The sequence below is a fragment of the Engystomops pustulosus genome, chromosome 10 (assembly GCF_040894005.1).
Source record: "Engystomops pustulosus chromosome 10, aEngPut4.maternal, whole genome shotgun sequence".
NCBI lineage: Eukaryota > Metazoa > Chordata > Amphibia > Anura > Leptodactylidae > Engystomops > Engystomops pustulosus.
The window spans coordinates 25,042,259-25,066,802 of NC_092420.1; the positions used below are offsets into that span (position 1 = coordinate 25,042,259).

A 24,544-nucleotide genomic window follows, 5' to 3' on the forward strand; every position below is an offset into this window, starting at 1 on the left:
ATTACACTCCTATGTGACGTCTCCTTCTAGTTTCACTTTGTTTCAGCAGAGATTGAAGCGCTTTGACCTCTAATACGAGCGATGAGCTGTCACCCGGGACCTGAGCGATGATCCCCCGGTACCGAGCATGTGAGTACAGAGCTATAACAGGAGGGGGTGCGGTACCGGATGTTATGCAGACATTGCTGCGTTTTTTTATTAAGAAACCTAGTTTCTTGCAGTCTGTCGCCTGCACACGTGTGGCTAGTGCCGCAGCGACAGGTTGTGATGCCAGGGGCATGTGTGGCATCATGAGGGGATACAGAAGGAGATATTTTGCGGTGCCACTTACCTGCTGCCAGAAATGTCCAGAATTGGAACAAGTGAAAGAGTTGCTAATGGATGAGCTAGTTTTAGCTTTTGGAAACCTAGCAAAAGTTTTAAGTGGTTACTAAAGGAACCTGCACCTGAAGTACACGCACGCACACACATCAGCCATATCATAGTATATAAGGCCGGAAAAAGACGCAAGTCCATCAAGTCCAATCTTTAAGAATTAAACAAATGTTTTATCCCCATAACCCGTGATATTTTCCCCCTCCAGAAAGGTATCCAGGCCTCTCTTGAACATGTACATAGAGTCGGCCATAACAACCTCCTGTGGCAGAGAGTTCCATAGTCTCACTGCTCTTACAGTAAAGAACCTTTGTCTATGGTGATGGTAGAATCGCCTCTCCTCTAGGCGCAGAGGATGCCCCCTGTCTATGGTGATGGTAGAACCTCCTCTCCTCTAGGCGCAGAGGATGCCCCCTGTCTATGGTGATGGTAGTACTGCCTCTCCTCTAGGTGTAGAGGATGCCTCCTGTCTATGGTGATGGTAGAATCGCCTCTCCTCTAGGTGTAGAGGATGCCCCCTGTCTATGGTGATGGTAGAACTGCCTCTCCTCTAGGTGTAGAGGATGCCTCCTGTCTATGGTGATGGTAGAACCTCCTCTCCTCTAGGTGTAGAGGATGCCTCCTGTCTATGGTGATGGTAGAACCTCCTCTCCTCTAGGTGTAGAGGATGCCCTCTGTGTATGGTGAAGGTAGAACCACCTCTCCTCTAGGTGTAGAGGATGCCCCTGTCTATGGCGATGGTAGAACCTCCTCTCCTCTAGGTGTAGAGGATGCCCTCTGTCTATGGTGATGGTAGAACCTCCTCTCTTCTAGGTGTAGAGGATGCCCCCTGTCTATAGTGATGGTAGAACCTCCTCTCCTCTAGGTGTAGATTATCCCCCTGTCTATGGTGATGGTAGAACCTCCTCTCCTCTAGGTGTAGAGGATGCCCCCTGTCTATGGTGATGGTAGAATCGCCTCTCCTCTAGGTGTAGAGGATGCCCTCTGTCTATGGTGATGGTAGAATCGCCTCTTCTCTAGGTGTAGAGGATGCCCCCAGTCTATGGTGATGGTAGGACCACCTCTCCTCTAGGTGTAGAGGATGCCCCCTGTCTATGGTGATGGTAGAACCACCTCTCCTCTAGGTGTAGAGAATGCCCCCTGTCTATGGTGATGGTAGAATAGCCTCTCCTCTAGGTGTAGAGAATGCCCCCTGTCTATGGTGATGGTAGAATAGCCTCTCCTCTAGGTGTAGAGGATGCCCCCTGTCTATGGTGATGGTAGAATTGTCTCTCTTCTAGGTGTAGAGGATGCCCCCTGTCTATGGTGATGGTAGAACCACCTCTCCTCTAGGTGTAGAGAATGCCCCCTGTCTATGGTGATGGTAGAACCGCCTCTCCTCTAGGTGTGGAGGATGCCCCCTGTCTATGGTGATGGTAGAATCACCTCTCCTCTAGGTGTAGAGGATGCCCCCTGTCTATGGTGATGGTAGAATTGTCTCTCTTCTAGGTGTAGAGGATGCCCCCTGTCTATGGTGATGGTAGAATAGCCTCTCCTCTAGGTGTAGAGGATGCCCCCGTCTATGGTGATGGTAGAATTGTCTCTCTTCTAGGTGTAGAGGATGCCCCCTGTCTATGGTGATGGTAGAAGCTCCTCTCTTCTAGGTGTAGAGAATGCCCCCTGTCTATGGTGATGGTAGAACTGCCTCTCCTCTAGGTGTAGAGGATGTCCCCTGTCTATGGTGATGGTAGAATCACCTCTCCTCTAGGTGTAGAGGATGCCCTCTGTCTATGGTGATGGTAGAATCGCCTCTCCTCTAGGCGCAGAGGATGCCCTCTTATCCTGGTCACAGGCCTAGGTATAAAAAGATCTTTGGAGAGATCCTTGTACTGTCCGTTCAGGTATTTGTACATTGTAATGAGGTCTCCCCTCAGTCGTCTTTCTTCTAAACTGAATAATCCCAAATTTTGTAATCTGTCATTGTATTCTAGTCCCCCCATTCCCCTAATAATCTTGGTTGCTCTCCTCTGCCACTGTTCCAGCTCTACTATGTCCTTTTTATACTCTCGTACCCAAAACTGTACACAATATTCCATGTGTGGTCTGACCAGGGATTTGTATAAGGGCAAAACTATGTCTTTATCATGAGAATCTATTCCTTTCTTGATACATTCCATAATTTTATTTGCTTTAGCAGCAGCCGCCTGGCTCTGGTCACTAAAATTAAGTTTACCATCCACCAATACCCCCAAGTCCTTTTCAGCTCCAGTTTTACTAAGTAATTGACTGTTTAGAACATAATTATACTTTTTGTTTCCATGGCCCAAGTGCATAACGTAACATTTATCTACATTAAACCTCATCAACCATTTCTCTGCCCATCGCTCAAGCTTCCACAAATCCCTCTGTAATGCTAAACTATCGACCTCAGTATTTATTACTTTACACAGCTTAGTATCATCTGCAAATATTCAAACTTGACTACAAGGTCATTAATAAAAGTATTAAAAAGAAGTGGCCCCAATACTGACCCCTGTGGCACTCCACTGGTAACATCAACCCAATCTGAGAATGTGCCATTAATGACGACCCTCTGTTTTCTATCACTAAACCAATTACTTACCCAAATACACAGATTTTCTCCTATTCCCAGCAGTCTCATTTTATATACCAACCTTTTATGTGGCACGGTGTCAAATGCCTTTGAAAAGTCCAGATATACAACATCCAGGGCATCCCCCAGATCCAGTCTTGAACTTACCTCCTCGTAGAAAGATTAGTCTGACAGGACCGATCTCTCATAAACCCATGCTGACGCTGGGTTATAAGGTTGTGCACAGTGAGATACTCCAGGATAGCATCTCTAACAAACCCCTCAAATATTTTCCCCACCACAGAAGTTAGACTCACAGGTCTATAGTTTTCAGGATCACTTTTTGATCCTTTTTTGTATATTGGTACCACATTTGCTATGCGCCAGTCCTGTGGAACATAAGCAGTCCTCAGTGAATCTCCAATTATTAAAAATAACGGTCTGTCTATCACGGTACATAGTTCATGCAGAACCCGGGGGTGTATGCCATCTGGCCCCGGTGATTTATCTATCTTAGTGGTCGTGAGGCTGCGCCGTACCTCATCCTGGGCTAAACTGTTGACATCCCAGCTGCTACGGGGCCCGATGTGTCAGGGGGCCCCGGCATCCGACCTGAGACACAAAAGAAAGGATGTGCACCATTATATACATATTATGCTGCACATTGTAAAGTATAATATGTATATACAGTGCACATGTTCCACAGCACACAACATGAATCTACAGCTCAGATAAGAAATGTTGGGGGAGTGGGAGGGGACAACAGAAAAACAGGACTAGGTAACTCTTATCCTGCCGTGTACTTCCCCCATGTGGTCAGCAGCTACTGGGACAGATCTGTGTAAGTGTATAATTGTGTGAGTATAGAAATATGTATATTTTCCCAGGGGGCCTCATTCAGAAGTCTGCTATGGGGTCCTGCCTTTCCTAGTTATGCCCTTGTCTGCAGGGAGATAAGGGCACACATTACAGAATGTGGGAGGATATACTGTACAACTTTTCCACTATCAAATCCTATGCAGCAGAAGTGAGTAGATAATGGATTAGATATTTTTCTAAAAACAAGTAGGTTAATCTAGAATGTAAATGTGTTATGTAAATATTTTAAATATTTCAGATATATATTTTAAAAGGTTTGTTTACTATAAGAATCTACTTCTCTGTTCCTGCTTCCAATTTCAGGCCCTCTGTCTAACAAAAAGTTACAGGAGTTCATTGGACCCACTTCATCCATAGAGAAACCTGGAGGTTCATTTTCCCTGGGGCTTCACTTCTTGTGTTGCCCCCTGGTACAATATGACCTGTGAATGAAGAGGGTCTCATGGCCTCCTGAACTGGGTACACGTAGAAGCGGGGAGACCCAGGCTTGGCTCACTTGGGGGTCTGTCATATTCATGAAAAAACACTAACCAGATACCATAAGTAACACTAGGGGAGAGATCGGTATAGTTATCACTATAGCAGCCACTATGGGGCCCTAGATGTCAGGAGGGCCGTGCAGCCAAAGATACATAGTATTACTGCATCAGGTGCTACATCTAGTCTTCTTCTACCATAAACAATTGTTAAGGAGGTCAAGGAGACAAGATTGTAGGTGGCCTTTAACACATTAAGGTGCCCATACATGATATGGCCTTGTGGAGGTAAATATATGTGGGTAACATTTTATCACACCCCTGAGTAAGTCCCATGATCAAGTTTGATGGGATACATTGTGTGCTTGCTGGAACATCTGGCCCGAAGGCTCAGCGGCCAGAACCAAACTCAACCTGTCAGTTCATTTCCAGTTGCTGTGCGTTTGGGACGGACATTCCACAAGAACACGATGAGGGTTGGACGCATCAAACTCGCTTGTGGTCAGTAGGCCTCATAGCTGGAACTTTAGTTCAATGCAGTGGACGTGGACGCACAGGACTCAATCCCTGATATTTAGCCGCAATAGTTTCACTGATCGTTGTCAGCAAAGGCCCAAAGCTTCTGGGTTCCTGCACACAATCTGCATTGCTAGTATATGTTTTTTACAGATTTAGATGCTGTCAATTTCATTTGGATTACAGTAACTATCAATGTTACTATAAAATTTACAAATATAATTCACTTAATTGCTTCTGTATTGGAATTGTGATGCAGTTACTATGTTACGGTAGCGGAATGTTTCCGCAAGAGATGGGAGATCTGCAGCACGGGAGAGGGAAATTCCTGCAGCAAAATCCATGTAAAAATTTAGTGAATCCATATGTATTTGTCATTATCCACTAAAATGTTTTAGGGTGCATTCACACGTGGTGTTTACATTGCATTTTGTAAACAGAAATGTTAGCACAATGTAAAGGACACAGCCTTTTTTCGCTCACCTTCAAAAATCTGTAACTTTTTTTTTTTTGTGTGTACAGAGCTGTGCGAGGGTTTATTTTCCATGTAAAACAAACAAAAGTTTAAAAAAATATGAAAACCTTAAAGAGGACCTGTCACATGTAAAATTGTACAGCGCAGCAGTGTTTGCTAGCGTTATCGGATGTTTCCGATAACGCTAGCAGTGTAAGGGTGATGCCACACATGGCGTTTTTGGTCTGTTTTTCCCAATTATCTTAATAGATAAACAGGTTGTAAGTAGCCAAATGCATGGTAAACAGCCAAAAACGGACTGTAAGCGGATGTTTAAAAACGGATCAAAAACGCCATGTGTGATATCACCCTAACACTGTGTCGTTTGCTGTAGCACTAGGAGCAGGTCCCAGTGCAGTTTTTACAGGTGACAGGTCCTCTTTAGGGCGCGGTCCCACGTTGCGTTTGCAAACGCAGACGCAGACCAAACCGCGCCCACCGGGCGTTCCGCGGTCCAATCGCATCGGCGTTTTCAATAGAAACATAGAGAAACGCCGATGCGATTGGACCGCGGACCGCCCGGTGGGCGCGGTTTGGTCTGCGTCTGCGTTTGCAAACGCAACGTGGGACCGCGCCCTCAAAGTGTGACTCCCCCCCCCCCCCCTTACATTTGTCTCCAAAATAGTCGCAATTGAAAAAAATGATGCCTTACCCAGATCCGTACACCGTAGTATGAAAAATCTATTGGCAAGATGAAGAATTTTTTTGGTACACTAGATTTAAACTTTTTAAAAATCTATTAAAACCCTATTTGAAGCACACTGTGAAAGCTGTAAAAAAAAAAACACAAGAAAATGGCACAAATGTTTTTTTTATTGTCAATTTCAACACATTTGGAATTTTTTTCGCTTCCCAGTACATGCCATGCTGTATTAAATGCTGACATTGGGAAGCACCATTTTTTACAATGTAAACAAGCCTTCATATCACTCTGTAATTGGTAAAGAAAAAATAAAATTATAGATCTTTGAAAATGTGGATCAAGAAACAGACAAACAATAACAAAATAGGGCCTGGTCATTTTTGCAGCTCAGGAAGTCAGGTCACACACAGTGGCCATGTGTATGAGCCCATAGAATCACATGAAGATGTTTGTTAGCTGTTAACTATGTGCGTTACACCCAGCTTTCCTGGGCTCCTGAATGGCATCAGTGATTACTTATACTGTGATACATTCCACCTTGTTCCCACATCACTACATCATTTGGTAGGTTTGCCATTCAGGAATCTGGAAAGGCTGGGTAAGGGGGTAAAATAATTTTTTCCCAGCTACAACATTACCGTGGTAGCTTTCAAGGTGAGAGAAAGTGATTCTAGGCCAGCTAATCTTTCCAGTCATTCCCTAGATAACCATTGACGCAAGCAGCCAGACAGATGAACTTCAGTGCCGTGTGATGTGTAGAAGGGTCACCAAGCTGTCTGCTTATGCACAAGGGGTTAAAACTTCCAAAATTTTGCCTTCTCCACTGAGCAGGGAAGGGAAACCACAAGCAGAAATGCAGTCCCTCCTTAGCCAGAGGGGAGTGTTCTCTGGGTGTAACCCAAGCCTGGAGCTGGAGGGGTTTGGTTTGTTGCTGCTGTCACTGACAGTCAGCGCAGACATGGAAGGTAAAGAGGAGGGACAGACAGACAGCCAAACAAGGAAGTCCTCTGCTTCAACACTGCATTATCAACCAGAGGAGGCTGCAGCACTTCCTAATCTCACCATGTCAGGTCAGTGCTCCAGGACCCCCCTGTGACCAGTCCTATGTAACCCTATGACTAAACTTCTCCTGTGCAGGAGGTGACATTGAGTAACTTTGTAAGCTGTCATTTATGTCTGATGTAGATAACATTGTGTCATTGTAGTGTTATTATAAGCAAATTCAGGGGGGAAATGGAAGTAGCTCAGTCATGGATCTGGGGTGATGTGAGGACAAGCTGCTGGCACTTAGGGATATAAAGCTGCAGCGATAACTTTACCAACCCTGTGCCATGGCAGGCAGACATGAGAGCTGCTAATCCACGTGAACGATTCTGATACCAGTGTCTTGTATCTGCTCTCTATTTCATAGCAGAAAATGGTCAATATTTACTTTTTTATATAACTTTTAATAATAAACATATTGTTATGGCTTCACATTTATGTTAGAAGCTCCATTAGTTTTTTTTTTAAATACCATATTTTGATAAAATAATGGACTTCATTACAGTCAAGGATATGAATTTTTTTTATTGTCTACATAGAACACAAAAAAGAAATGCTAGTGAAGATGTTAACCCAACACAACACAAAAATTGCTAGAACCTGAGATTACAGCCAGGCAAAAACAGCACTAGGAAAATAACATCAATAAGTATCCATTACTTATTGACATCCATAAGTGAATCCATTACACAAAATTTATACCTAAGTTATCCCTAAATACATGTACGAGAAAACTGAACGCAAAAGGTTTTGTGCGAAAGGGGCCTAAGATAACTAGTGCTACCATAGCCAAGTGTCCCACATCTATGGAGTGGTTACAGAGAGGAGCCGTGTTATATTTATGTTAAATGTTTCTCTGTATACATTTATGTATAAATAAAAGAAATACACATACAGAGTTCATGGCTGTGATCCCTTGGAAGAATGCAGTAAATAGCATCAACCTCATAATTGTGGAGGCTGTTTTTGGTATGAGCCGCCATAAATTACAACGTCAGCCTTTTCCAGTAATTCTTGTTCCTAAAAGCAATTTCTAGGAGCCACCACAGGTTTTTTTTTTTTTTTACTGCTGCTGAGCATTGTGTATATATAAGTTATGAATCTAAATATATCATAACATTAATATTAAATATAAACTGCTCTATATATGTAGCATAAGCTCAATCAGTTTCCTTCTCATAGTCCTGTGGTGGGTAGTAAGACAACTGGCTGCAGCAGGTGCCTCTTCCCCGCTGTTCATCCTGCAAGAAGAAACCTGAAACTTCAAATCAGCCCCCATTACCTGTCAGAATTGGACATTATTCAGTTTTTTATTTCAGCAGTTTCTTCTATCAGTTCTTAGTAAATCCGTATTACAGCCATTGGGGCTCATTTACTAAGGGAAAATCCGCTGTATTTTTTTCTTTAAAAAAAATGTGTCGCCTGACACGCACTTACATGCACCAGGAATAGGATGGTGAACTCCGGCGGACCTCGGCGCAACAGCAACACCTGGTGGACATCGGGCGCACGACCTTAGTGAATCGCCGGAAGAGCCGAATCCTCGTCGGAAAACGTGCCGCTGGATCGCAACAGGACCGGGTAAGTAAATGTGCCCCGAATGTATCCCCCAAACCCTCATGAGTTGTAGAGAGATTGCTGAGGGCTAACGGTTATCACATGTGTATTTGGAGCTGAAAGGCAATGTCTAGGATTATAAAAACATGGCTGCTTTCTACCAAAAACAGCACTGCACCTCTCAACAGGTTGTGTGTGGTACTGCAACTCCATGCACTTTAATGTTGACAGAGCTGCCGCTGTTTTATATTTCTAGTCCTAGCCAATTCCAAGTCCATCTAAATAGGTATATCTTCTGTCCCTAGCAAGCAGCAATTGTTGATATTAATTGTTCAGTGCCATTATTTCCATTCCAATCATTATTTGGTCATAGATTTGGCCATCATTATTAATGGCCACAGAAAAGTTAAAGGGAACCTTATTTTCACAAATACAGCCTGTGACGGGTTCCCATAGAGCCATATTAACTAACTGATACCTTTCTTTTAGCTAAAAATGGTTTCCCTTACATCCCCATAAATCATCTTATATTACCAGACATCAGAGGGGACGTGTCCTACTCGGCCAGGCCCTCCCATTTACTTCTCCCCACGTCCCATACCTCTTCTCACCATGTGGTGTGACAAGGGTGATGTCATCTAAGGTCCTTTACCCAGTTACATTTGAAACATTTACCCCGTGTATGCATTTGATCACATGGCAGTATCTTGGAATGATCACAGCAGCCTCCATGGACTTCTACTCCTCCCAATCTTCCATTGAGGTTACTGTTATTTTATGTGATCAGATACCTAAAAGGGTAGACACTTCAAATGTAACAGGACACACTTGACATGAAGTGCCCAAAGATGTAACAGAACTCTCTCTCTCTCAATGTTCCAAAAAGCAGCATGTCCTAGCAGTGAGACCTGTCAATCAGGAGCAAGGAGGCATGGCAGTGCAGTGATCACTGCATATACTTCATGCTATTGTTATCATAGGACTTGAATCAGGTGAGTTGCATATAAGCATAGAAAACTTATTTATTAATTTTTTTTTAATTATCAGGGATAAGAGCAGTGCTTCACAGTAATACATGAACAGAGGGAAGGATGAATCATATTTTTCATTCAGACATCATCATCTCTGTGCTTTGAAAGGCTAGCCCAAGGGTTCTGCATCTTAAAGGGTCTTTTTGAGCTTGTCATTTATCGGCACTGTTCTGCCTGAGGTTTACAAGATGCCACAGCTTTGATTTTATTTATGTAGCGTGTACAGAAGATAACATGTACAAGATATGACAGGGGAGGATGAATTAAAGGGACGCACCGTATCTTATTGACCTTGGCCCATTGGGAGCCTCATATCTTTGTAATATGTCTTTAGAATATTTGCTATTTTTACATAGCGATGTGGTAAGCCAAAAATGTATAATTTATAGCCTATTCGCAAAATACGCGCCACCCTCCCTTTTCCCCCCCAGGGGCATGTGAGATTTGCTGAGAGTAAGAACATTAGAGATCACACGATCTTTCGAGTTTTACTTGGTAGATTATGTGTCCATTGATTTGCAATCATAGTATAGGTTTTGTGCCCTGCTCTATGTCATAGGGACTGTGACGCTCCCATTTAAGTGTTTGTGTCAGAGTTGCATTCATGGCCACAGCATAATGTAGGGAGCTGTGATTGTCCCTGTAAGGATAACAACCGTCCTGTTAAACAAAAAACAAACCAGACAAACTTGCCTGCGCTCCTCTTCATTCTAATCCCGGTGCACCCGCAAGATTATGAGACTTCCAAGTGAGGCTAAATTCACAGGAACGTGTGCCCGCTGTACCGTAACACTGCGGGCACACGTTGCCGCTCGGGAAAGGAGGAAGGGGTCAGCAATTGATGCTGCTATAATTTTAGTACATCATATAATGAGAAATTTTCTATTTTCATTCACTTGTTTTCTGATCAATAAAATACAATGGAAGCATTTCCACATGGTCTACTTATTCCTAATGGCCATTGATTCGGCAACAGCCCAGACATAGAATGATCTCGCCTCTATGATGTCCACACTAGACCTAATACTCCTGTACCACCCAATATCATAGTACTATAGCTTTAATCCAGCAATAAAACCCATGACTATAGGAGTCCCGCTGGTTATTATGGCTTCCATCCAGAGATGTAGATGCTGACAATAAAACATTCTTTATTAGTTTATGGTCCCATCTTTAGAAGATTCAAGAGAGTGAACATATATGTTTTATATAGGTTATAAACAGAATACCATAAGGTAATTATGGTTTATTACATAACAAAAATAAGAAATGATAAAATGACATGGAATGGTATTCCCTATCTGACAATATAATAAATACCTATCATTCCTTTCCTAGAGGTCATAGTGTATAGAGCAGGGGTATGGCAAATGTCAGCAAAACTTGTACAAAAATTAAGTTCCCTTTAAAAGGCAATTCTGTAAATGCCATCTGCTATCAGATTTACTGAGAGTAGACTGTCCTCAGTGACATGCTTGTTACCCTAGGGCAGTGATGGCAAACCTTTTGGTGTTTGGTGTCCCAAACTGCAACCCAAAACCCCCCTTATTTATCACAAGGTGCCAACAAAAAATTAAAGCAGTAACTTATTGCTCGCTGTTGTTCAACAACGTTCGTTTATATTGGCCTCCTGAGTACAAGATGGAAAATTTTCATCATTTTAGCTTCTTTCCAGTGTCCCTCTGTATACAGAGAATCATGGGGCTAGCAGGAGGTCCTCCAAAGATAATTCGCCCTTTCTACTCATTCTCCCTGTTCCTACATTCCCAAGCAGCGAAGTAAGTATCACTTTAATATAGGACCAAAAGCAGCAAGTTTTGGAACTTCAGGAAGATTGTTTGAATGTGTGGTGTGCTGGGGCAATGGCCCGTGTGCCCACAGAAAGGGCTCTGAGCGCCGCCAATGGCACCCGTGCCATAGGTTCGCCACCACTGCCCTAGGGGAACCTCCTTTTTTTTTTTTTTTTTTCTTTAACACCCGTTTTATCGCGGAATATACTTTATAAAAATATGTAAATCATCCAGAGGCACTCCAGCCGACATCACCTCAGCGCCTCTTGGCTCTGCACATATTGAGTGGTGGGGAAGACAAGAGGCGCTGAGGTGATTTTGGCTGGAGAGCTCTGTTTCATTTACATATTTTTACAAAGTATTCCCTGAATAAGAGGTATTCTCTTAGTAATAAAGTGGTGTTGTGACAAAAGGATATTCCATATCTTTATTATTAATCGGTGGGACCCTTACCAATCGGAGAATGAAGGGGCTATAACACTGAAACATGTAAAGTGAAACAGGACACGGCACAATCTGTGATTCACAATGCGAAAAACGTTTTTGGGAGCCCTTAGGTTGTGTTCACATGTGGCGTTTGCCTTGCATTTAGAAACACAAGGCAAATCACTGTGGGTGGTTCTCGGGCCAATGGCATATGTGTTTCCATAGCCCATGGGGGATTGCCTCGTGTTTTTAAGCACACGGCAATCACCATGTGTGAACGCAGCCTAAATCTAATGCTGAATACATGATTCAAGGTACTAGAGCCCAAGATACGGGTGTCTAAAATAACGCTCCCTCTACAACCTCTCAACTTGACTCATTTTAGGCAAAAAGTGACTTTTTTTTTCTTTTTATACATATTAATATTAACAGAAAAGAGGGGAACATTTTAACAGAAAAGAGGGGAATTTAGAAAGGTCATCTCTAGATTACTTGTGTAAAAGCTGGTAATAGAGTCCTTTTAAATGTTATGATGAACAAACTAGGAAGTCCTTCTTTTTTTAACCATATAGTTGCCACACATGTCTTTTATGCTTTTAGTACAGTGTCAGGAAGGCACAGATTCCCCTGCTCATGTGTAAAGGAAAGGTTAAATTTCTAGCTTCTACGCCCATTAGCAAAAAGTTTGTTTCCATTCCATTAAGCAACATCAAATCCATTGTCGGAAGCTGCAGATGGTTATTTTGTATGCATGGAGGAAATTCTGCATGGAATACAGGTTATTATATGTTAAATTAGATGAGTCAGCCGAGCGCTAGGTAAGCGGATTAGTGTGCGGTGTGACGGCCACGTCAAATAAAATAATTAAACCTTTAGTATTAAATCTGGAGATTGATGCAGACTGCGGCTATACTAGTCAGTATTCTGCCTGGGTGCTTAAAGGGGAGGTTTACCTTTGCTGCACCTACACTCATTGCTAAGTATGCTGCTATTATCACAAGTGTTAGATTATAGCCTGGGTTTATAAACTGCTGTCAAACGTTGAAGGCAACCTATTCCTAAGGCTACATTCAAACTGCCGCAAGGGGGACGTATATACGGCCGGCGTATATACGGCTGATATACGTCCCCCATAGATGGCAGTGGGCGCACAGCGCCCTACGGGAGCAGTACGGTGGAGCACACATGCGGCTCCGTACCTGGGAAAAAGATAGGACATGTCCTATCTTTTCCCGTATTACGGCGCCGTGCGCCATACATCTCCATGGAGAGGGGCGGGGGTGAGCAGCACTACGGTACGGCGGGCAACGGCCGTGTGAATGTAGCCTAAGAAATTCCATGTGGATCCGAGCATGCATTTCTATAGGAGGATGGTGGGAGGACTAGCTGAGGCTGGCCATGGGGGCACAGTTGTACGGTGCAGCGTCCTACATCTGACCTATATATTTAAGCTGTAGTGTGACTATTGGATAAAACAAGTATGTATGTAACATTATTTTACAACATTGTAACACTCCATCTATTGAATCCTTTGGTTGTTCCAGAAGTGCCCTGATAAAGACACATTTTTTTGGCTCCATCCCATAACCCACCACAAAGGAGTCAGTAATTGCCATATTTAACACGGATTTGTAGCACAGTCGCTGTCAATGTAATTGTCTTGCCTGAGTGCATATAGCTAAGTGATTCCATAGAGTCTCCTGGGGATCATAAAAGGATTTTGATTATCTGTACAAATATAGGGAAACGTGGCTTTTTGGAATCTTTTGGGAAGATTGAAAGAGTGATTAAGATGGAACGTAGCAAAGTCATTTATGTTAAATTATACAATGAGCAATTGTATGCACAACACTAGGTCTTCTGTGCTGGACCTAATTCCCGGGAAATGTTTTATGGTCAGGAGTAACGATGGAAATGGCGTTTAACATTTCATTATGGGTTAAAAGCCTTGTAAACTGTAGTTATTCGGACATAGTGGGGTAAGAACTCGCCATTTTCAGCAAAAGCAGTCTTATTACCGCCTCACTGTTTGTGATGTGTTGAGTGTTTGGAGGAATAGCTGTGGACATCTATTGAATCTGCATGGTCAGATTTTCATCAATCTATTCAGATATTCACACACTAGTTCTTACTGTTGTGCTGTTTTTCCTATTTTTCAGACCATACATATTCGGACCGGCTCCTCCAGGACACAGCGTACCTGAAAAGTAACCGGAATCTGACTGAGAGGATTGTGGACAAAATCATTTTGCAGCTAAATCGTGTCTATCCTCAGGTTCTTTCTAATAGGGAAGCTGAAAAGGTAATATTTTTCCTGCAGTTTTTTTGTCCTTCGTTAATCTGGTTGTTCAGTGGTTTGACATACAAAGTATATGGTGTATAAGGCAGCGGCGACTTGCCAATGTGAGGGGTCGTATTGAAACCACAAGTCACCAGAAATTCAGTAGCGATGTTAGGGTACAGCATTTGGTGATTGCGATGCAGACCCACGTCTGGTGTTCTTACACCTGTTCTATGGGGCCATGTACAGCCCAATATGATGTGTGTATGACTTTATTTTACCTCTGGTTCTCCTGCGTGTACCTGACCTCCTTCTCTGTAAGCCCTTCTATATTTTTCTGCTGATTGCTAGGGTCTTAGTAATAAGGAATCAAGTAATGCTTACTAAGTTCTGCAAGAAGGAAATAAAATCAACCAAATTACAAAATAAAAAGATGGGTGGCCAAAGATAGCAAAACAGCTATGGCTTTGGTGACTGCAGACCAAGAGAAGGTGGAGATACTAAATGGGTTTTTAGCTCCTTTTATAAGATAGAAGAAAGAACTTCTGGTGCGGACGGTGCTAGTGTGGGTCATGCATCCTGTAATATACTAGACTGGCTGAATGTAGACATGATCCAATCTACGCTCAATAATATAAATGTATACAAGGCTCCTGGTCCAGATGGGTTACACCCCAGAGTTCTGTTATTGCTGTGCCATTGTCTAAAGGTGAATGTGGTGCCAATATTTAAAAAGGCTCTAAAACTTTGCCAGGTAATTATAGGCCTGTAAGCTGGCGTAGTCAGAAGTTACAGGGTCGTGTCTATGGGGCAACTGAAATTGTGTACAGCAGGACTGATCAAATTATATCTGTGAAATAGAAATAGTTGGGGCTACTCAGCAAACACTTCCCACCTGCAGATGATTGTGCTGTTGGGTAGTTTAGAGTATCACTAAACAAGAAAAAATAGAAAATTCCAAAAAGTATCCAAAGCACCAGCATTCAGCACATCCTATTGGAGCTATACGCTCACCGGCCACTTTATTAGGTACACTTGTCCAACTGCTCGTTAACACTTAATTTCTAATCAGCCAATCACATGGCGGCAACTCAGTGCATTTAGGCATGTAGACATGGTCAAGACAATCTCCTGCAGTTCAAACCGAGCATCAGTATGGGGAAGATTTGATGCCTTTGAACGTGGCATGGTTGTTGGTGCCAGAAGGGCTGGTCTGAGTATTTCAGAAACTGCTGATCAACTGGGATTTTCACGCACAATCATCTCTAGGGTTTACAGAGAATGGTCCGAAAAAGAAAAAACATCCAGTGAGCGGCAGTTCTGTGGGTGGAAATGCCTTGTTGATGCCTGAGGTCAGAGGAGAATGGGCAAAATGGTTCGAGCTGATAGAAAGGCAACAGTGACTCCAATCGCAACCCGTTACAACCAAGGTAGGCAGAAGAGCATCTCTGAACGCACAGTACGTCGAACTTTGAGGCAGATGGGCTACAGCAGCAGAAGACCACACCGGGTGCCCCTTCCTTTCAGCTAAGAACAGGAAACTGAGGCTACAATTTGCACAAGCTCATCGAAATTGGACAGTAGAAGATTGGAAAAACGTTACCTGGTCTGATGAGTCTCGATTTCTGCTGCGACATTCGGATGGTAGGGTCAGAATTTGGCGTCAACAACATGAAAGCATGGATCCATCCTGCCTTGTATCAACGGTTCAGGCTGGTGGTGGGGGTGTCATGGTGTGGGGCATATTTTCTTGGCACTCTTTGGGCCCCTTGGTACCAATTGAGCATCGTTGCAACGCCACAGCCTACCTGAGTATTGTTGCTGACCATGTCCATCCCTTTATGACCACAATGTACCCAACATCTGATGGCTACTTTCAGCAGGATAATGCGCCATGTCATAAAGCTGGAATCATCTCAGACTGGCGGCAACTGTGTGATGCCATCATGTCAATATGGACCAAAATCTCTGAGGAGCTTCCAGCACCTTGTTGAATCTATGCCACGAAGAATTGAGGCAGTTCTGAAGGCAAAAGGGGGTCCAACCCGTTACTAGCATGGTACCTAATAAAGTGGCCGGTGAGTGTATACAATATGAGGAAAGATGTGTCTAAAATACTTTATCTTTAATACAAATCATAAAAAACATAAACAAGTCATATCATTAATACTTTATCTTTAATCAGCTACATATACTGGTCTTGTTTATGTTTTTTATGATTTGTATTAAAGATAAAGTATTTTAGACATATCTTTCCTCATATTGTATATAGCTCCAATAGGATGTGCTGAATGCTGGTGCTTTGGATACTTTTTGGAATTTTCTATATCTGTGAAATGCTGTATGTTTGTTAATAACAGTGGATTAGAGAATGTGTTATTTTGTTATCCTGAGCACATATAAGATACTTGTCTTCATAGGAATACCCCTTTAAGTTGACCGCCAAAACTGTTTTAAATGCTGTGTGTATATTGTGGAGACCTGTACTTTGAAATTTATATTCTATGGATTTCAATTTCTAATTTTTTTATCAGTTTCGGAGTCTGAAGACGCCTCTGCGCACACGGCTGTCTGATCTTCTCAAGCATCTACATAGGACGGGGGAGCGAGAATGCCAGGAGTTTTACAGGGCGCTACAGAACAATGCAGACAATGTGTATGCCACCCTGCCCAGCAGAAGCAACCACAGTAAGTCACAGCGGACAGCACAGGGACCCCAAAACCTTGACCAAGTCCTACCCCCATTGTAGCCAGGGCTGCTACCTGCAATGATCTTATGTGAAACCAAATGGATAAAATCACTGCCTTAAGTTTTAATACTTATAGCTTTTCTAGATACAGTGATATCAGTCATATTTATTTTTTGATGGTTTTAATATTTTTACATTTTAAAGGGGTAAAATGAGAGATTTTTGGGATATTTAATAACTTTATTAAACATTTTCTAAACTTTAGGTGAGTATTGCTGCTATGACATTCACTTATTGAGGAGGTGTTCCCACTAAGGACACTTATCACCTGTCCACATTATGATCACAGTGGTCAGACCCTGGACGACCATTAGAACAGTAGGGACACATGTCCCCTCAAGTACCCCCTCTAGAGGCACCTATGCATTACCTGCTAATCTTATCATAACTAAGATGTTGAGTATTTTAAACCAGTAAACTTTTTCTGTGTTTCTTTATTATCGCAGATACCTCGGATGTGTTAGCCCTCAGTCCAAACCAAGAGAATATTATCCTCAATGACCATGGTAAGTAACTAGTACAGATCTTGTGATTGCCCCACAGCACTTATAGTTTACATGCCCACTATGGATGTGGTGGTCAGGATACCTTGGTCCTAGGTTCTTAGGTAAACACTATGGGGAACGTTTTTCAATGCTTGCACCTCAATTTTCTGGGGTACAAACCTTGAAGAAATGGCAGTTCCATTCGTACGGCCAGAAATTGCGGTTATTTTTCCCCTTATGCCACTTCCATGCTGGGCGATGGAGTAGGAGTGATACAATCTGCACCTGCTATAGCTTGGGCCAGTAACTAGTGCAGACAAGACTGTAGGGACTTGTAAACTAAGCCCAAAATATTCATAACCGGAAAACCACCTGTAAACGAAAATTAACCTGAGGGCAGGGTGGGTGGGAGACTTCTCGCCGCTCAGTCCTGAGGGCAGAAGGAAAGAGGCCCCTCCACGTGCCCCCAGTGCTTTTAAAACCACGGGGTGGGCCCCAACATGCCCGCCCAATCCAGCCCCTTTTTGGGACTGCCTAAATAAGGGGCCAGTCGCCTTTTTAGCCACCTTCTGCACCATCACCGGAAATCCCCTACAGTCCCCAGCCCCTTCTCTATGCGATTTGGGGCTAAAGAGGACTGGTGTAAAATTGTACACTGGTGCAGCCGACTGCCAGATTTATCAAGATCCAGCGAAAGGGATGGGGTTTTATTCATACGCATTGCATGCGTGTCTTCATGCTTTGAATGTGTAGTGCAGCGTACAATCGTAATTTTTATAAAACATACTTGAGTTGCGGTTACTAGAAATAATGAAAAACTTCTGTCAATCTGCATCATTCTGTGACTTAAAGGGCATCTACCCCCAGGATGAAGGACTGTATGCAAATGAGCCTAAAAAAGTTTTAGTGTTAGTGTTAGAGTGTTAGTGGAGACTAAAAAAGTTGGTTTTTATGTACAGCTTTCTATGCCGATTGTAACTTTAAGAGTGGTTATCTCCGTTTCTGGTAGGCATCCATAGTCTCCCCCTCCAGTCTGTCATCTGAGGGCAGAATATAGAAGAAGCTGCAGGAAACATTTTCACTTTACATTATTGCAGAAGTACATGCACCCTCTCTCTGCATCTGTAGCTAGACCTAGGAAAGGCTGATGGAATAATGCTGTACATATTTATAACGTAGTTTGGTAAAGGTTACTACTTTTTAAAAAACCCTTTATTTGAAAAAATGACAAAAAATCTTCACATTTTCTCACATTTATAGTAAATTATTGGCAATTTTAAAAAAATGTTTAAAAATTATGATATGTAAAGCTTTTCCAGAGATATCATCATTTTAAGAAGTGCATAGCTGAACGTCAAACATTGACCTGGGTTTTTTGGCCCCAATGACCATTGGCACTGAAAGGGTTAATGTCCTTCATTTTCTGTAATGGTGCAGATCCTAGCGGATGAACCCCCCACATATTATATGTATTCTCATGCATGTTTTCCATTCCCAGGACCTGTCTTCTTCCTGGCATGCTTTAGTGTGGCAGCGGGACTGGCATTTTTAATGTATTACAATAATCCAGGTAAGTTTTTTTGTAAATAAGAAAAAAAATATAACTGTAAAAAAAATACAACAAAATAAAGAATAACACGTAAGATTTTTTTTCCAACAAGGAACATTATCTTCACATCTGTCTTCCAGGCTCTGTCAAATAGGTGGAAAAAAATAATAAAGTCTGTTCCTTTAACAAAAAAATTACATCAGATGTGAACTGAACCTAAAATCAGTTACATAATGTTAAAGGGATATTCCGGTGACAACTTGCTGATCAGTAGGATCCCTATGATCCCTATGATTGGTTGTACCATATGAAGTGGCTATTTGGGGATCAGTTGAACCCCAAATGAATAGAGCAGTTGGTTAAACATGTTGTCTGCTGTTCCATTCACTGTTTATGGCACTGATGGAAAAAGCGCAGGACTGCTCTCCGCTATCTCCATCAGAGGTGAATAGAGCAGCAGGGAGCATGTACTACCTGACGCCCCTTTAAATAGATAAAACTAATGAAAAGACTCCTCCCCTGTCTTCAGTGTAATGTAATAACTAAAAATACTGTAAAATTCACTGTAATAAGGAAAGAAAAAAGTTCCTCCAACTCTGGTATCCTTACAACACAGATTGTGATCAGTGTACACACCAAGACCTTATCAGAGAAGGTCTTCAAACACCAACTATACACATGACATCGCCTCGGGCGTAATGTTTGTTTGTCTGCCAGCTATCTCTGTGACTCCTGAATTCTCTTATAAGATCTTTGAAAATAGAGCATGTTTTGTGTTAATGGATTATGTGTAAGGCTCAGTTCACACCTCCATCTAAGTTTTCCATTTCACACTCCATTGAGGTCTCATGCAGACATGCGTGTGCAAAAGCGGGCTCCAAATTAGGCAGGGTTTGCAGCCCATTTTCAGTTGGGTGGAGATGATGGGGTGGTGATCTCTTTCACCCCTCCTATCTCCATAGGAAGCTGAGCTGCTGCGCAACAAAAATGGGCAGGTGTAGGACCTTTGTGCCATCGTGACTGCCCAAGAGACCTCTGTTTTGAGCTAGCTGTCCTTTTTGTGGCGGGCTCACAGCCGACATTTACAGTCCCGTGCATGAGAACATAGGAGAACGCAACAGAAACTAAAAACAGAACACCTTCCATTGCCCTTTGACCTCGTACCATCCGTTTTGCTTCCATTATTAATGTGAGAAAAAAAGACCCAGGCTGTTGGTTTGTTTCCTGTTTTTTGATCATAGTAGGGGACACACACAAAATGCTGAACACAGGTGTGTAGCCTAGTTCCTAATACTCATGACTTACCATTAATGTTTCATTGCAGAGGTGAGGTCACCTAGCTCAGCCAAGAAAGTATTTGGATATTCTGCCATTGGATTTGGACGACACATCAGAAACATCTTAATATCTTTTTTGGAAGAGACGGCACTGAGTCCATGAAATCCGCAGCCTCTGGAAGCTTAAATACTTGAAGAAACCTGCCATGCACTACTCGAATGTATACCTGTACCAAAGATTAAGGACGTTACCTCTTCATGGTGTTCTTAGATTATATCCAACCACACAAGGGAAAAAACAAATATCTTATATACATAGAAGGAGGAATTTTATTGGAATTTTCCAAAAAATATTGTCATCCAAAGTCTTCGGAGCATATATTGGGGACCAAAGACCAATACGGAATGTTCTGTTATTACGAGAACTTTGGTAAATGTAAATGAACCGTTACGAAACAAAGTATCAAAGTTCTTAAAATGGGTCAAGCTCAGTTTTATTTTTCTAGTGTTTGGGAACTCAAAAGTTTTCTCATTCTGTAGTTTCAGAAAATTTGTTTTTTCATTATTTTTATAGCGGATAAAAGGGTTCTCACTTGACTTCAATGGCGGTCTATGGCCGTTGCATTCAGACATATTCATGTCAGGCTTTTGCATGTTGGATGATATAGATGGTTTTTCATGTTATAAATATTTTAAGCTACATTTTGCTTTTTGGATTTATGGGGGTTAAAGTTACTTTTATTTTAAACTGCCTAAGAGTTATGTGACATGAGCAATTATCTGCTCGGTGTACTCTGTGTATAGCTTAGAGACATAATAGACACAGCATGGACACAATAAAACATCACGCCAAGTGCTGGCCCCTGCAGATCAGATATACTCCATGGACACAATAGAACAACACACAGCGCCCGCCCCTGCAGAGTGGCTACACTGTATAGACATAATAGGATATCACACCCAGTGCAGGTCCCCACAGTACTTAACCCTTAAACAATATTAACCCTTAAACAATAAGACATTACACCTAGCGCCGTCCCCTGTGGAGCTGCATGGACACAATAGGACATTTAAAGGACATCTAACATCAGATCACCTGATGGTAGATGACTATGACATATATCCCCGTGTGCCCCAAGTTTCATTTCTTATATCGTTGCATGGCATGCAAGATAAAATACAGTGTATAAGATATGCAAATTAGCATGTGGTGCTCTGCAGAGCACCCTCAGACTCGGGGAGATTTGAAAAGAGATCCGATGCGGCTTTCAGAAGCGGCTGGGATTATATTACAGTGCAGAGCATCACAGGGTCATATCTTATAAACATATAACTTTGTATGGCTGCATTTCTGTACATAATAAGAAATGAAGCTTGGGACACACTGGGAAGGGACGGGTAGGTAAGTAATAGTCATCTACCATCAGTTAATATGAGGGTAGATGTCCTTTAATTCAGTGCTGCATGTACGCATACATAGGCAGTATGATACAGCTCTGAACGTGATCACTACCTGTGTAAAATGTTTCCGACATAAGGGCTTCCTTTTCATGACAAGTAAATATAAAATACTGTACCAAACAGTAAAAGCTTTTCTGGTGTTCACTTGTGGCACTTTTGTTAGCAAAAAATGTTGTATATAAAAATCTGTTCCATACATAGTGGGGGTGATTCTGCAAAAGTTTGTAGATTCCTACAAGGTTTTTCCATATAAACAGAACTGTTTCTGGAAAGCTGTGTTCTGATGGTGAGCATTTGGTAATGCACCTATGATTTAAAGGAAATCTACCATCTAAATCCAGCATGATAAACCAGGGACACTTACTGATAGGTCCAGGCACCAGGTGACTGGTAATTTTCTTATGTTATCCATGGCCTCCTTCCTTCTAAAATCAACTTTTAAAATTATGCCAATGAGGCAGGAGAGCTTTGGAAGTTTATTGCCACAGCTACTCCGTGTTGTAGCTTCTCTTTCACTGTCTCCCCCTTGCCTTGCTTCCATAGTATTTCTCTCATCCTCCGCTTGCTGTAATCTTACACAGTGGGAGGAGGAAGTGCTCATCCACAGTGCAACAGCCTTTGAAGCTACAGCATGGAGGGGCTCTGGCAACGCACACAGGGCCTCTTTGGCTCACTAGCATAATTTTCTAATTTGATTTTAGAAGGATGGAGTCATAGATGACAAACATAAGCAGATTACCACAGTCACGGTGCCTGGATCTATAAGTACGGTAAGTGTCCCTGGTTTATGGATGATAAATTTTGATGGTAGGTTTCCTTTAATCCTTTGAGTGCCTTCCTTCCTTTGTTGCTACTACACTATATGTCGTTATAGACGTAAATTTAGCAAAATCTCAGAAATCAGGTAGTGCTATGAACTTAATATGGGATTTTCCTCATAAATGTTTGAGGCTTTACCCACATCTAATATATATTTATTAACATTATTTTAATGCACTCTTAGCACTGGCTTTGTATTTTGTCCAAATGCACATTATATTACAGATAGACATTATACCTGGTCTTGGTCTTACACATTAGATGTGTATCAGTCAGGGTCGGCACGGGGTTTCAGTAGGCCCCTGGGTGACAGAGCCTCAGTGGGCCTTTTTGCAGTGAACTCACATGGCCGCATTAAAAATTCAGTTATTATTAGTAAATTAGTTATTGGATTCCACTGCTGGGTGTCCATGGGGGTGTCTTTTAGAAAGCAGGGTTGATTGTCTTATCAGCCCAATAATGGACAGTTCTGATCTCTCAAGGGATCCCTTCCCATAAGCAGCTCAGGCCTGACAGTATTTATCTCCGGTCAAAAATGTTTATATTCGGGTATATAAAATGATCTAGATTCTCTCCGGTGATTCAGCTACAGATTATTGTATTAAGAAAGATATTGGGACAGATGTATTATCATCTCTGTGCCTAAAAAATGCCAGGATTTTTCGGGGGTTTTTTGGGCACAGAATTGTTGTGGATCATTTATAATGAGTTTGTGCCAGAAAGAACAGATGTTCCCGACAATCCCGACTCCTCCTTTTTTTTTTTGCGCAAGTGGGCGTGGCCTAACATTTCCACATTATCCTCCACATTTATGTGTATTTTGTCAGCATTTTTAGGCGCAATTTTTGGCGCACAACAGACGAGGAAAAAAATGGTCTGAGAACAAAATTAATGCGCCGTCCATGTAAGATTTTGGCGCACATCTCATTGATATCTGCATTTTTATGGCGCACGACTAATTATTACCGTGTACCAATTATTTACTTACAGCCGTGCACCACTTTAATACATCGGGCTGTGCTTTCCGGAGACTGATCTCCGATGCCAACAGTCGTGCTTGCGCCAGAATTAGTAAATCCCCCCCATTGTATTTCATTCTTTATTCACACTTTCCTGTTATAGCTTCACCATACATAAGGCGACCGCCTAAAATTGCACTGAAATAGTTAAAATAATAGTTATTTTATGGGAAATTTAAGTATTGTAGCTCCCTGCTTCAGCAATGTATACAACAAATGGTTCGGACATTTTATGGACAATTTTTTTTTATTCATGATTGTCAGAAACTCAAAGCTTTTAAACGGCCTATAAGACAATATTAGGGAATTTCCTTCTTCTACACTAATCCACTACACGATGTGCTGCCCTACACTCCCATGTACCCAATGGATATAGTAACATGAGCCGCCCTGCAATATACACGGTGCTCCAGAGCTAAAATCATTGCTCAGTGCTTGCAGTATTTTATAACCTTCTCCAGGGTGTAAGGAGATACTTTGTACACACTGTTGCCTTCTACTGACTGTCTATGATCTGCAGCTATTATAGTTTATGGCTAATGTACTATTTTTCTATATTAAAGGTTTTTATCACTTAAGTCTATGTTTGTTTTCTATTTATGAAAATAATATTTACTGATATGAATGAGATCCATATTAGTTCTTGTTGGGAGTTCTGGTAGTCAAACTCTCCTCTATTTTGTGGATAGGGGATAAGTTGTCTTCCTTGGCCAACGCTGATGCCGTGAAGCCAAGAATGGACAGAGCTTAGTACATGATATTAGTACAGGAGCTTCCAGAGCTTATTACATCACTCTATAGCACATAGAACTATGGTTTCTGGGGTCATTGTAAAGAGGAGAATCTCATCATTCATAACACACCAGGCCTATAGTTATGCTTGCGATAGTGATAAAGTTGAGAATGTGAGCTGCAGATAAGGTTCCAGTTCCTGCACATATCAGTTTCCCTGGTTCTGTAGTGACGGAACCACATTCATGATGTGTTTTGAAAAAGGAGATTCTCATCTTTACAATGACTACAGAACCAGAGTCTGTTTGATAATATACTGTATATAATTTACTATACTGTAAAGATGAC

The 24,544-nt window shown here is 42.0% G+C and overlaps 1 protein-coding gene across 2 annotated transcripts; it reads left to right on the top strand.

Annotated features, from left to right (window-relative positions):
* On the top strand, window positions 1-24,042 carry CARD19 (caspase recruitment domain family member 19). Of its 2 annotated transcripts, none has more exons than XM_072126719.1 (6): window positions 1-129; window positions 13,983-14,125; window positions 16,639-16,792; window positions 17,301-17,360; window positions 18,838-18,909; window positions 20,213-24,042. In XM_072126719.1, the coding sequence occupies exons 1-6, from the start codon at window positions 108-110 to the stop codon at window positions 20,326-20,328; spliced, it is 567 nt and encodes a 188-aa protein (XP_071982820.1). In that variant the 5' UTR covers window positions 1-107; the 3' UTR covers window positions 20,329-24,042. The 2 variants fall into 2 exon arrangements, with proteins under 2 accessions (XP_071982820.1, XP_071982819.1); XM_072126718.1 differs by lacking the exon at window positions 1-129 and adding an exon at window positions 6,679-7,045.
* Window positions 24,043-24,544: the final 502 nt, after the last annotated feature.

Bases quoted from the DNA above. Each gene is read 5' to 3' on its own strand.
- CARD19 (XM_072126718.1), top strand. From the start codon at position 6,727: ATGTGTAGAAGGGTCACCAAGCTGTCTGCTTATGCACAAGGGGTTAAA. The intron at 17,361-18,837 runs GTAAGTAACTAG...TTCCATTCCCAG, and splicing joins TATTATCCTCAATGACCATG to GACCTGTCTTCTTCCTGGCA. The intron at 18,910-20,212 runs GTAAGTTTTTTT...GTTTCATTGCAG, and splicing joins AATGTATTACAATAATCCAG to AGGTGAGGTCACCTAGCTCA.